This window comes from Schistocerca americana, chromosome X (assembly GCF_021461395.2).
Source record: "Schistocerca americana isolate TAMUIC-IGC-003095 chromosome X, iqSchAmer2.1, whole genome shotgun sequence".
Classification (NCBI taxonomy): Eukaryota; Metazoa; Arthropoda; class Insecta; order Orthoptera; family Acrididae; genus Schistocerca; species Schistocerca americana.
Window position 1 is genome coordinate 236,004,456 of NC_060130.1, and position 15,189 is coordinate 236,019,644.

Below are 15,189 nucleotides of genomic sequence, written 5' to 3' on the forward strand. Positions count from 1 at the left end.
TGTTTTTAGGGATTTCTTCACTTCATTTTTTCAAAGCACTTAGACGATTGCAATAAATACAAGCAAAGATCGGAATGTAATGCGCAATAATTTTATTACCAAATTGTTTAATGTCTAATAAAGCAAAAAATATCACAAATGAACTTCCATCTATTACCTACATTTTACATAGTCACCGCCGTTCTCAACCCATTTATCCTATCGTTTTACCAGTTTCAGTATGCCCTGTTTGTGGATGTCCATTTGGTTGGAGTATAGCCATATGCTGACCACTGATTTCACTCCCCCATCTGTCAAAAAACATTGCCCAGCGAGAAATCTCTTCATCTACATCTAAATGATTACTGTGCAATTCGCAATTAAGTTCCTGGCAGAGCATTCATCAAATCACCTTTAAACTACGTCTCTAATGTTCCACTCTCAAACAGTGTGTGGGAAAAACGAACACTTCAGCCTTTCCAAGCAAGCTCTGATGTATCTTATTTTATTAAGATGAACATTTCTCCCTACATATGAAAGAACCAGCAAAATATTTTCACACTGTGAGGAGAAAGTTGGTGATTGAAATTTCATGAGAAGGTCCTGCAGCAGCGAGAACCACCTTCGTTTTAATGACTGCCACCCAAATTTGTGTATCATGTATGTGGCTCTCTCTCCCCTACTTCGTGATAATACAAGACGAGCTGCCCTCCTTTGTATGTTCTCTGCCAATCCTATCTTATTTGGATCCCTTATCACACAAGTTACTCTCCAGAAGAGCTACATTTTCTATGTGTTTTTTCAATAACTTGTAGTATTTGGTTTGCTTTCCCCACAACATTACCTTTGTGATTGTTCAAGTTTACGTTATTCGTAATTGCAATCCCTAAATACATAGATAAATATACAGCCTATAGATTTCTGATTTGTGATTTATCATGTAACTGAAATTTGGCAGATTCTTATTAGTGCTCGTGTGGATGACTTCATGTCTTTCATGATTTACAGTCAATTGCAGCTTTTTGTTCCATGCAGATATCTTCTCTAAATCATTTTGCAATTCGTTTTAATCATCTGTTGACATTACATGATGGTAAACGACAGCATCATCTGCAAACAGTCTAAGAGCATTGCTCAGATTGTCTCATAAACCGCTTATGTAGATCAGGAGCAACAGAGGGCCTATAACACTTCCTTGTACAACGCCAAATATTATTTCCGTTTTATTTGATGACTTTCCATCAATTATTATGAACTATGATCTTTCTGACTGGAAATCCCGAATCCAGTCACATAACTGTAATGACAGTCCATAGGCATGCAATTTAATTAGAAGTCACAAGTGAGGAACAGTGTCAAAAGCCTTCTGGAAATCTAAAAATATGGAATATCGAAATTGTCGATAGTACTCATTACTTCATGAGAATAAAGAGCTAGTTGTGTTTCACAAGGACAATATTTTTTAATCCTTGTTGTCTATTTGTCAATAATCGTTTTCTTTGGGTTGATTCATAATTTTCAAGCACAGTTTGCGTTCCAAAATCCTTCTGCAAATTGACGTTTGTGATATGGGTCTGCAATTCAGTGGATTACTTCACTATATTGGTGTGACTTGTACAACTTTCCAGGATCTGGGTATTGATGCTTCTATGAGTGAGCAGTTGTATAAAATTGTTAAGTATGAAGCTATTGTAACAGCATACTATGAAAGGAACCTGACTGGTATACTATCTGGACTGGATGCTTTGCTTTTCCTAAGTGTTTTAAGCTGCTTCACTACACCAAGGATATCTACTTCTAAGTTACTCTTGCTCGCAGTTGGTCTTGATTCATGAGACCAAACAGACGAAAGCCCAGTGGCGCAAGGTCCGGAACATATGGTGGATGCAGGAGCACCTCCCATCCAAATTTTGCGATTTCTCACGAAGTGGAGGAGCGACAGGGGGGGGGGGGGGAGGGGGGCGAGCATTGTAATAAAGAAGTCTGAAACCCTCAGCATTAATGTTGTACTTTTTGTCACAAAGAGCAAAACACAATTTAACCAAAGTTGCAGCATTCACAGTGTTCCAATGTTCAGCATAGTACACCAATAACAGACCATGGACATCCCAGAACATTGTCACAAGCAGTTTCCTAGCAGATTGAGTTTCTTTTTTTTTTATTTGTACTGGGGAACCTTTATGTCTCCACTCCAAAGAGGCCTGCTTGGTTTTGAGCATGTAGTGGCACACCCACGACTCATCACCAATTACGATGCTTTTCAGAAAGTCATACCATTCTACTGTGTAACATGTTAAGTGTACCAAGCTTGATCACCATTCATTGGCCCATGTGATTGTCTGTCAGGTTCTTAGGCACCCAACGAGCACTACCTTTACGAAATTGCAACAGATCACGAACAATATTATACACTGTACCATAAGAAATGTTGAAGTGCTGCGATAACGTTTGCAGTTGCACACGCCGGTCGTTCAAAATTACTACCTAAATGGCTTCAACATTCTGTGGGATTGCAGCTGTTACTGACCGCCCAGAGCATGGTGAATCACTTACGTTCACATGGCCCTCTTGAAAGAATGCACACCCTCTGGAGACATTGCTACAGTCCATAAAGTCGTCCCCATACACGCCAAACACGTCCCTTGACTTTCACTCGGTTTATGCCCTTCGGTACGCAAATATCGAAATACACTTCTTGTTCTTCACAAATTGATGACAGTAGCCTGCGCGCCGTGTTTGTTTCGTAGGCCATGTTTCTCTCGCTAGTGCTGTGCATGAAAACAAAATACCTTCTTTAACACAAACTTCAAACCATATCGTCATGAAATTTCAAGATTCCAGCTGCAGTGCCACGGGAGGAAAAAATTATTGTGCATTATTTTCCGATCCTCCCTCGTATCTTCCTAATCTTGCATTTGAATAAGAACTATATTTAACTTTGTAGCTTTGTGTTTATTGCTGAGTTATCATCTGATGATTCACTTTTTAGCTCGACAAGGTTTTGTACTAACTCCATTAAGCTGACGCATTTGTTGACATAATGTTTCAATTTTTTAAGTTCCTGTGTTCCTTTTTCTCGAAAAAGTTTGATGCCTAGCTCTTCCCAAAAGCTTCACAATGAAACTTAATTCTTCCTTTTGAGCACATCATGGCGTGACCTTCACTGTTACTGAGGCCTACACAATCATTGTGGAAGAATTTTCCACACCATAGTACACATACCAAAACTATTTCTGTGCTTATATCTTGTTTTTTGCACTTTACACATGAGTTACCATCATCACTCGATGCCATGGTAGGTGAAATACAAAATCATTGTCATCCGGTGTTAAGTCACAACGTTAAAACCGACTACAGTTTTAACATAAATGAATGCACTCAATAGCACAGTTTTTATGGATTCACGACGTGATTTTTTTTATGATATGATGACAATGTATTATTCGTGATTCTATCACCTGACAATAATGATTTTATATTTTGCCTAACATGATGCTCTGAACACCTTTATCAACCTGATGATGGTCAGAGGACTGAAATTGCTTCTATAAATTAAGTACGTTACTAGCAACTCAAAGTTGTAATATGAATTTTTTTAACATAAAATATTGTGAAGGTATGCATGAGGCAAGCTTCAGTGCTTTTTACGATACCGTAGGTGTGTTAATTTCGACAATATATGTTCCAGAATCCCTACTACTTGCTTACGTTATGCCTAGATAGAAGTTAGGGCAACAAATTATTTTCTGATACTTCTCTGACACTTCTTCGCTAAGTTGAATTAACGTGTCTGGAAGTATACAGAATGAATACTGGATCAATAACAGATGGAATTATTGATGAAAATGTCTTTCACTGTATCGTGAAACTATACTTTTTCTCCCTCTCTACAATAAAAACGTTACATTTTTTTTATAGAACCTACTTATGGTTAAAAAAAGGAACCCCAGTTTTGCAAGTGTATACAGGCAAAAACTAATAAATAGGCTAGGTTGTTACTGCGTACCACTCACATTTGAGAACATTAGTACTGAGGTCTTAATTCATGACTTAATCCACTCAAGTTCTGAGCCTACATTTCTACAGCCGTGTAATATAATATTTCAGTTTCTCTGTTATATGAAAAGAGCATTCTCTATGCGCATTAATTACTGTCCAGTACAATGCATACATGCAACATCAACTATTTTATAAGAAATATTGTATAAAGTTGCGTTACTAGGTTAACTACCAACAGGGTAAACATTGACGAATCCTCAAAGTTAGGGAAAACATAGTGGACAATTCATCCTAATATATATGAGCTCTAGATAAATGTTACCTAGGTGAATCTAGCGTCTCTCGCTGGAGCCACGCTGATCCTTTAGCAGTCAAAGATATCTCACTAATCTTTCGTAGTAGGGTGGCACGTGTAGTGCTATCTTTACGTACATCTTTGGTTGGATGCGTTTTGTGAGCTGTCTGCTAGTGTTGTGTCACTGTAAGCTACGTGTTCTGCATTGCAGTTTTCCGTGTATTGATATTCCTGGGCATGTTAGACATGTCGTCTGGCGCGGTAAATATACATTCCTAAAATCTGATCATTGTTTTGTTTGTCGTCATAATAAGCGTTGTTCCAAACTGCAGTATAATTAATACTAATTTGTGTTACAAGTACCCAATGGCCCGCTTACCCTTGCATAGTTGGACGAAAATGGAATTTAAATGCCCATATACTGTGAAGTAGACGAGATTATAGGCCGCTTGTAGTTGTACATTTTTATTAATGAAGACGCCCATGTTCAATTTAGCAACCACGTTGACGAATAATGAATATTAGAACAGCGTGAAGTTAAAACTGTCAGATTCTTATGGAAGGAAGAAAGTGTGCTGTAGCGTTTTGGTAGATTCCTTATACAAGATAAAATTAAAGTGAATTAAACGAATGCCATATAGATTACATATTAAACGATGTCTTATCACTTGCGTTCTCCTGTGAGAAAATGTTAGCTCTACTAATCTGTGGAAAATTTTATGTTTTGCATAGTCGTTTTTTACATGAATTTGTATCCAAACAAATCGTTCATACAGTAAATGAAACACTTGATATCCAGGTGAATTTGTTTCACGTAACTATTACGTTGTTTACTACTACTATTGCTGCTACTGCTTCTCTTACTGTTTTTACTTACTACTGGTGTTAGTAGTTGTAGTAGTAATAGTAGTAACTACCATTGTGGTTATTAAAACCTCACCCGACCAATTGGGAATTGCTGTAATGTATCTATATTCTGTTCATTCATCTCGTTATGGAACGTCACTATAATTTGGTAACGAACCGTAAGTTTTTAACGTACTTTCATCTGTGTGCAACAAGAAAAATGTAATTGCCTGGAAATTTTTCGTCACTGTTCCCTTAAAGCCATGGTCTATATAAAGTTGATTCTCATAAGTTAATATATTGTATCAGTTCAACGATTCCCGAGATGCGTTCATTTTTTTTTTGTTAATGGGCAACATTTGTCATTTATATTCAACAATTCCAATGTACCAACATCGTTTAGAAGGTCATGTTTATAAACAAGCAAACATTTGTTTGGTAGTATAGATTTTAATAGTTGTAAGCTAGCCCGCATGAAAATGGCCATTGATTCATGATCAACTGTATTAGAAGATAATTAAACATTGTGTTATTTGTGACTGATACTTTCATGTTGGTAAATAATATATGGTGAGATTTGTGTTTTTAAATGTGCCTTAAATATGTTTATAGGAGCTGTATGTAATTGGGACTTGATTTCTCAGCTAGGTAAAATGTCATGACCCTGAATCACCATATTTTGTTTAGACAGTTGGTTTTATAGGATTCATGGTATGACAAACCAGTGGATGTCATATCTAATCAAAAGAATGGAGAAAGTAGATTCACTATTGTTCCTCATATATGTAAACCATCTTCCATCTAACATAGAACAACCAGAAATAAATCTTTTGCAGGTAACGCTAGTATTGTAATTGGTCCAAGCATACATAGGGCAATTGTGAAGTTATTCTTAAAAGTATCATTGACTCGTTTTCTGTGAATGGTCTTGCCCTCAATTTTAAAAAGACAAACCATATTCATTCCTCTACATCCAGAGGTACTATACCAATAAGAGTGACTCAAGGTGAGGAAATATTAATTAGGGTAAAAACTTCAAAATTTGTAGGTGTCCATATTAGTGAGAATTTGAACCAGAAGAAGCCCATTCATAAAACAACTTCATTCTGCCACATTTGCCCTTAGAATCATTGCAAATATTGGTGAGAGACAAATCAGTAAGCTTACATATGTTGCATATTTTCATTCAGCAATGTCATATTGAATAATGTTCTGGGGTAACTCATCTTTAAGAAAGGTTTTCATTGGTAGTTGGATTCATGTTTCATGGATCATTTTGCACGATAGGTCAGAATGATGGGAACAAGTCATTTTACAATCACATAGCAAATTAATTTTTACGTATGGTTACATTGTGAACATATCCAAGTTTGTTTCTTTTTTTTTGTTTACCCCAGAACATCATTCCATATCACTTTACTGAATGAAAATACATCAACTTACTGGTTTCTCTCCCAAAGATTTGCAATGATTCCAAACACAAATGTGGCTGAACTAAGTTTTGGTATAGGAGTTCCAAAATGTACCTTTTCCAGTTTAAATTCTAATCAATATGGACATTTAGGAATTTTGAAGTTTCCACCCTATTTATTACTTCCTTGCCATGTGTTACCATATCATTCCATTTGCAGAAAACCAGTCAATGATACTGTTAAGAACTTTGTTTACCATTTCTTCTGTTGCTTAAAAACCTGAAGAAGAATAATACGTGGTATTCACCCACAATCATCTTACAGATATCGTTATGAGTTGAGCATTTTGACTAGTGCATCACAGTATATTTATTCCCTCATGAAATATATGGTAAATCATTCAAAGAAACAATGATGTAAGTCATTACAATACCAGAAGAAAAATGACGTCAATTACTCCACATTATGGTGGTCTTCAGTACAAAAATAGATGCACAGTGCGGCAACTAAAATTTCCGATAACTTGCCCAGTGACATAAAATATCTGACAGACAGAAAAGTAAAATTCAGAAACAAACTGAAAAACTTCCTTCATGACGACTCCTTCTATTCTATAGAAGAATATCTATTATTGTTATGTGTTCAAATGGTTCAAATGGCTCTGAGCACTATGGGATGTAACTTCTGAGGTCATCAGTCCCCTAGAACTTAGAACTACTTAAACATAACTAACCTAAGGACATCACACACATCCATGCCTGAGGCAGGATTCAAACCTGCGACCATAGCGGTCGCGCGGTTCCAGACTGTAGCGCCTAGAACCGCTCGGACACTCCGGCTGGCTATTATGTGTAAAAGGGGTAGTAGGTATTACTGAGTAGCATGTTTACATCATAAAAAAAAAAATCTTGTAAATTGTTAGCATTTAGGCATATTTGCAAAATAATTTGTAATATGAATATAAAATGACTCATTCCACGTAATTACAATGTAGGCCCTATCATGCAAATGATCCATGGAAAATGAAATTAACTTACAATGAACTTTGACAGCTAAAACATTTCTCATATAAAGCTACCTCTTACTCAAGTTACTAAATTCCTTATTTAAATATATGTACCAAAGTGTCGTTAGATATAATTCATTCCTTGAGAGTGTCTGCTTCATAGCTTATTCCCACGAGAATTTTTTCATATGGTGTACAGTATTTTGATTATTTTATCTTTAAGGTGTATTAAAACAAAATTACCATCATTATAGTGTGAAAATTTTATTCATCAATTTGTTTTATTTTTGGGCGATTTGTATTGAAAATCCATTCTGAGTAAGGTACCACTTTGAAATGTTGCAGAATTGATTCCATTGTTGTGGCCACTGGAGACAAATCTTCAGAAAATAAATAACTGAGACTGAAGTAGCTTGTTTCCTTTGAAGCCATGAAATTGGGATAGTCAGTCTATCTTTTCACTAATGTAACATGTTCTCTGTTGGGATTAATTATTCAGTGTTTTAAATTTACAATTATGTGGCAAAAACTGGCACACAGATACCTGTAGAATACATGTTCAGAAAGCAGTAATTTAAGATGTTTACTGTCATTCGGAAAATAAATGCCTAACTGGTGGGACACTTCACATTTTCAAAAGAGAGTGTAGGCATCTGTTAAAAATTATAATCAGATTAAAATAAGTTCATAGTTGACAGATTGCAGTAGCAGGGGGGCAGTGTTGTCAGTGGGCAACCAGTGATATTGGGCAAGGCCCTGCATGTGCTAACAAAACTGGCAACACAGTGAACTCATGGCATTTGATAAAGAACTATGGTTGTTTTGGTGGATGGCTCCTACCACTTGACTCACAGAAACGTTTATCAGACAGTAATTTTGATTTGAGTATGTGTGTGGTTGATATGTTTCTGTCTTCACAAAATTATCTGGATAGACTCTACTATGCTTCCAGATATGATCTAAGTGAACTTGGAGAAAATTTCATTCCTATTTATGGCACATGGAATGTGGAGCTGAATTACTCTCTTTTGAATCACAGTATTTCCTCTAGTTGCTTCAGTGAACACCATTTTTCATACTTTACTTCCTGTTATATACATACAACTATAACACATACTAAAAATAACTTGTGTAGAAGCTTATCTATTTGATGGTAGTACGTCAAAGTAGAACTAAGGACAGTGCATCTGCTAAACATGGTAACAGAGCAGAGGTGAAGACTGAAGCTTAGTGACATTAAAATGCTATCATTAGCATATCTTAATTTAAAGTTTGTTGGAAATGATGTTTTTATCTTGCTAAATGTTATGAAGCTGGTGACTCAAGTTTAAGTACAACAATTTTCCATGGCATATGTTTTCTGTAATATTTTATTTGTAATAGTCTTTTATTGTCATTAAGTTATTTTTGATCTCTACAATTTTGAAAGTTCCATATTATCCCTGTGATACACTCACTACCTGGATGTAACACTAAAACAAAATAAATAATCCAAAAAATAAAATATAAATTAAATATTTACACAGTGGGGTGGGGGCTGAAATTAACATCTCTTGCCAGCAGAGAATTGCATGTAGTTTCAGGCATAGATTTATGGGGGTTTGTTTACTTAATCTGATTTTATTTTATGCTCTTGTGCATCGAAATATTCTATGTCAGTAGTTCTCAGAAACAAGAATATTCTTAGCACGGGTGCATTTTGCAAGAGGAAAGTGTCTTTAATTCAAACTGTATATCAGTCTGTTCAGGCAGCTGAGAACTGACGTGATGTGTTGACTCTCTCATGGCAACTGACGTTAATGCAAAACTCTCTTAACTTATGCAAAGAAAGTATTGCATTTTCTCACTAACAAGAATGCACCAAATCTTCTGTGTAACTATTGTAGGAATAAAATTCCAGGCTTGCAGTCATTTTCTTGGATCATTACAGGATATTATTTTCATTGGCAATTACTCTGATGTGTAGTATGTCATTGCAACAGCCATAGCACCCACAATGATGATTTGAGCAGTATGTTATACAATTACAGTGATTGATTTCTAGGAATCCTGCCAGGAAACGGTATACAACTATGGGGCTAGAAATCATGTGCAACTTTCTCATTACCCCCCCCCCCCCCCCCCCCCTCAGGGGGCTCGCCACTCTTTTGTGAGTATGTGCTTGGCTACCATGGGACCCCAGCATTTTCAGTGTACTTCTCTTTCTGTGCTGCAAACCTACACTGAGACTATCTTTTAGCTCTTCTGGCTTTCTGCCATATGATCCTTTCGGTGCAGACCCTGCATGGACTTGGTTCATGATTTTGATTTTCATTTCCAGTTTCACTCCCAGCTCTATCTTCACCTTCCTGTAACGATTATATGGTCACCATAATTGGGTTTGATGTGCCATCTTTTCCACATTTTACAGAAGTGCGTGTCCTGCAGGGAAGGTCGCCCACTGTGGTGTATGCTGTACCTCTGAGCCCTTCCACCCTGGCACCCTTCCTTCCTGTCATCATAGTATGCCCAAAACCTGGTATGGTAGCCACTTTTTGAGACTGGTCTTTGATTCCCAGCTGATGTAGCTTTCCCATCTTCACCAACTTAAGCGAAATTACTGGCGATGCCTTGATAGTCTCTGCTGCCTCAGTAACAGTAGATGGGGTGCAGATCACTCTATCCTTTCGCTGCTCTACAAAGCCCTGATCCTGTCCCATTTGTCCCCCGTAATGGGAGTCTTGCATAAGGTTCAGCATCACCTTCAGCATTGCGGATAATGCACCCCATTGATCATGGTGGGATCTGACTTGCAACAGGAGCCTTCAGAATTAGCCCTGGGCCATGCGGTTCTAGGCGCTACAGTCTGGAACCACAAGACCGCTACGGTCACAGGTTCGAATCCTGCCTTGGGCATGGATGTGCGTGTTGTCCTTGAGTTAGTTAGGTTTAAGTAGTTCTAAGTTCTAGGGGACTGATGACCTCAGAAGTTGAGTCCCATAGTGCTCAGAGCCATTTGAACCATTTGAATTATCCCTGAACAGCCCACTGGTCAAGGCTGGAGTCTGTCCATTACCTGTGTGGCACCAACAACAGCTGCTGAATTCATCTAAGTGTGTTGGTAGCTTCCCCGAACATCCCATCTACCATGTCCTTTTCTCTGGAAGGGAGCTCCCCCCTCCCACAATGATGACTCACAACTGGGTTTACAATTGCTGCATGCCTACAGTGACTATGTTTAGAATGTTCAGAACTGCAACTTCCTCCACTGTCGCCTGTGGTCAGGTAGACATAGCATCTGCCTCCATGGCTTGTCCCCCAGTGGGTCTGGGGGTTAGAATAGGCCCGAGGTATCCGTGCCTGTCGTAAGAGGTGACTAAAAGGAGTCTCACACTTTTCAGCTCTATAAGTTCAGGTCCCATGGTATGGTTTGACCTGCCACTTTCCAAATTCTACAGAAGTGCTGGCCATATGGGGAAGGACACCTTATGTGGTGCATGAGTATCCATAGTGCCCTTAGATTCGATCTCCTAAATCACTTGTCATGGCTTTGCATCTCCACCTGCAATTCAACTATTTGGGCGAGGACACTTTCCGGGGTATTTCATCGTCTTCCATTGTCTCCTGTCCTCTTTCGCCCCCATGACATTATTGGATTTCTCTGCGCCCAGTATCCAGCATGGTAGCCATCCCTTTGTGATGGGGCCATCATGTACCCATTTGGTGCCCCCCCCCCCCCCCCCCCCCCCACGACATCACAGGGATCGGATCGCACTGCTGATGTCTGATCCCTTCCATGCTGCATGTCTATCCTCTTGCTAATCTTTTTCCCCTCCCTTGGGGAACATGTCTGGGGTATTATTGGGAATGTTCTGCATTCTGTCTCTGATGTGCGAACAGTCTCACCTTTGTTTTTTCACTCCCTTTTCCTTTCTTTCTTTCTCTTCTCCCATTCCTCTGTCTCAGCATTAGAGGATCTTTTTTCTTCTTCCTACCTGTGTGCTCCTGAAGGTTGGCCCACACATCTGATGTGTAACAGGTGACTCGGTAATGCATAATTCCCAGCCCCGGGTTGACAGGTAGGGTTCGTACGTACCCCCTGGTACAGGCCAGGCCCAGGGAGGGGTGATTGCCTGAGCTGCAACCTTCCCAAATTGCCAATTGGTCCCTCTGTCAGATCTTCGGGAGGTGTGACCTGATGTGTAAATAATCACCTAAGGCAGGTGTACCCCCTTGTGCAGGGAGCCCCCAATTGGAAGGAGTGCGCCATCGGAGACACTGGCAATTGCGGGGGATTTTCTCGTGATGAGTCAATCGTCTCCCCATTCAGCGTCTACCAAACATAAGCGTAATGAGGCTATTGATTCAAAGACCCGTCCCGCTGCACCACAGTTCCTTGTCGTCTCGCATACTGAAGACAGTCAGTCCTTCACCACAGTCAATCCATTTATTATTGAGAAAGGTGTTGATGCAATTGCTGGCCCTGTGAAATCCTGCTCTCATTTACAGAATGGCACTTTGCTTTTGGAGACTGCTTCTGATTCTCAAACACAACAACTGCTTGCTGCCTCGTTTCTCCACAGCTACCCTGTTCATGTCAAGGCCCACAGAACTTTGAATTCTTCCCGTGGTGTAATTGGCACCAGACTGCTTGACGGCCTAACCGAGGCTGAAATACAATCTTACCTCTCTGTTCAGGGTGTCATTGCTGTCCGTCATGTAATGAAAAAGGTAGATTCCTCCTTAGTGCCCACCCACAGTCTTTTCCTCACCTTTGATAGGTTGGTGCTGCCGTCCAAGCTCAAACCAGGCTATAAAATTATCACAGTCCGGCAGTACATTCCAAACCCAATGCGCTGCTACCAGTGTCATCATTTTAACTACACTACAACATCTTGTCGACACCGAGCCAAGTGTGTAACCTGTGGCAGGGATGCACACAAGGGCAATTGTCCGCCTCCTCCCCGCTGTATAAACTGCAATGGTGGCCATGCTACCTTCTTTTGGGATTGTCCTATGTATCCAGATGAGTGGGCTGTTCAAGAGTTTCAAGTAAAGGAAAAAGTGCCTTACCCAGTAGATCGCAAATTACTGGCTAGTTGCAAACTCTGTGTTCTCCCATCTGGCACCTACAGTTCTGTTCTTGTTACCCCCTGCTCCATGAAGGACATGGCCACGCAGACATGTGACTTCAAATTCTGCTCGGAGGTTGTGAAATTGCCCAGTGTCAAGGTAGCATCACCATCCCCCTGTCCCGCTGTGCAACATACCGTCAAACTCTCGCCTCAAGGGCCGATGCCACCGACTACACTACACAACCAGTAGGCAGGAAAGGATCGAAGGAGTACTCCCATGAAGACTTCCTCCGTCCCACCAGCCAAACAACACCAGAGACTTCCTCTAACCAGAAGGGCTTGAAGAAGTCCGCTAAAGGCCAACGGTCTTCTCCTTCCCTAACTCGACGATCCTGTTCGACATTGTCACCACGTGGTACCTTAGCCCGGCTGACCTATCTCTCACCGGTCCGCACTGTCAACCGTTTTTCAGCATTGGACTCCACGGACCGACAGCACAAGCAAGTTGATGCTTCTGTGGACCCAATGGAGCAGGATCCTACCGCTCCTGTGCCCTGCAGTAGCGACTCTACACCGGCTGTCACTCGGCGGCTGCTGAGTTGACACACCTCTGTCTCTTTCTCCTCATGACTGTCCTCAAATGGAACGTTCACAGCCTTCGGTTCCACAAAGAGGATTTATGGCTGTTTTTAGCATCACAGCATCCCCTTGTACTCTGCCTTCAGGAAACGAAATTGTGCCCTCATAACCGCTTTGAGCTTTCGCGTTACTTACTGCTTCATTTTGATCTTCCCCCTGAGATCGGCTTTCCGTCTCGTGGGGACGTCGTGCTGCTCATATGGGATGACCTTCATAGTCAGCCCATTTCCCTGACTACCCATCTTGAAGCTGTTGCAGTTCACCTTTTCATTCCCAGCCTGCCTTTCTACCTCTGTACCATATATGTACTTCTGTCCTTTGATGTCGCCAGGGCAGACTTCCTTCAGCATATTGGACAGCTAGCTCCCTCGCTTTTGCTACTCGGTGAGTTTAATGTGCATCATCCCCTCTGGGGCTCTCCCAGGACCCGTCAGAGAGGTGCCCTCTTTGCAGACCTTCTTAACCAACCTAACTACTTCTGCCTTAACACTGGAGCACCCACTTTCCTTGCCGACTCCTTGCTCACCTATTCCCACTTGGACCTCTCCTTTTGCACTGCCCAGCTTGCCCATCATCTTGAGTGGCCTACTCGAGCGACCATTTCCCATATGCTCTCCGTTTGCTGACTCCTACCCCATCCGCTTGCATGCCCAAATGGCAGCTTACTAAGGCTGACTGGCAGCGTTATTCCTCCCTGGCGACCTTCGGAGAACAATATTTCCCCAGTTGTGATGACCAGGTGGGCTATATCACCAATGTTATCTTCACTGCTACAGAACATTCCATTCCTCGTACTTTCTCTTTACCACGTTGTGTTCCAGTCCCTTGGTAGACTGAGGCATGCCGCGATGAAATTCGCATACGGAGACGTGCTCTCCACGGTTTTAACCATCAACCTGCGATGGTATACTGCATTCATTATAAACATGCGTGGTAAGTGTCATTGCATCCTTCAGGATAGCCAACGAGCTAGGTGGCTTTCATTCACTAGTTCTTTTAACAGTTCCACCCCTTCCTCTGTCATGTGGGTCGACCTCCGACAGCTCCCTGGGACCAAGATCCATTTCCCAATTTCTGGCCTGACAGTAGCAGACAATGTTATTGTGGACCCTATTGCTATCTCCAACACCGTGGTCCACCATTTTGTGGAAGTTTCGAGCCCTTTGCACTATCACCCTGCCTTCCTCCAACGGAAACGAGAGGAGGCAGCTTGGCCGATACTCATCTCTTCTCCGAATTGTGAGTGCTACAATTCCGCCTTTACTATGAGGGAACTTGATCATGCTCTCAGTTCAACCCGATCTTCTGCCCCAGGGCTGGACGCCATCCACATTCAGATTTTGCAGTACCTTTTCCTTGCGGGCAAGCACTTTCTGCTTAATACGTACAACCGCATCTCGGCAGAGGGCACATTTCCTGGACGCTGGTGTGAAGCCACCGTCATACACATACCTAAACCAGGCAAGGACAATAACCATCCTACTAGCTACTGCCCCATCTCTTACCAGTTGCATTTGCAAGGTGATGGAATGTATGATTCATGCCCGGCTGGTATGGTGGCTCGAGTCTCGCAATTTACTGATGAATGCACAATGTGGATTTCGAGCATGGAGTTCAGCAGTTGACCATCTTGTTACTTTGTCCACCCATATCATGAATGGCTTTCTGCGGAAAGCCCATACTGAGGCCGTGTTTTTCGATTTGGATAAGGCCTACAGCACCTGCTGGAGAACTGGTATCCTTCGTACTCTTTACATGTGGAGCTTCCGTGGCTGCCTGCCCTGTTTCCTTCAGGCATTTCTACGTGATTGAGTTTTCAAGGTGCGTGTGGGTTCTGCCTTGTCAGACACTTTTATCCAGGAAAACGGTGTGCCTCAGAGTTCTGTCCTGAGTGTCGCCCTCTTTGCTATCGCCATTAACCCTAACATCGCCTGTCTCCCACTGGGCACCTCTGGCTCC

General features: G+C 41.1%; 1 protein-coding gene across 1 annotated transcript in view; it reads left to right on the plus strand.

Annotated features, from left to right (window-relative positions):
• Positions 1-4,424: 4,424 nt before the first annotated feature.
• Positions 4,425-15,189, plus strand: part of LOC124555553 (vesicle-fusing ATPase 1) — a 92,577-nt gene continuing 81,812 nt past the window's right edge. Inside the window, exon 1 of the mRNA XM_047129508.1 lies at positions 4,425-4,534. Within this exon, the coding sequence (XP_046985464.1) occupies positions 4,511-4,534 (24 nt within the window). The 5' untranslated portion in view covers positions 4,425-4,510. The remainder of the gene's footprint in view (positions 4,535-15,189) is intronic.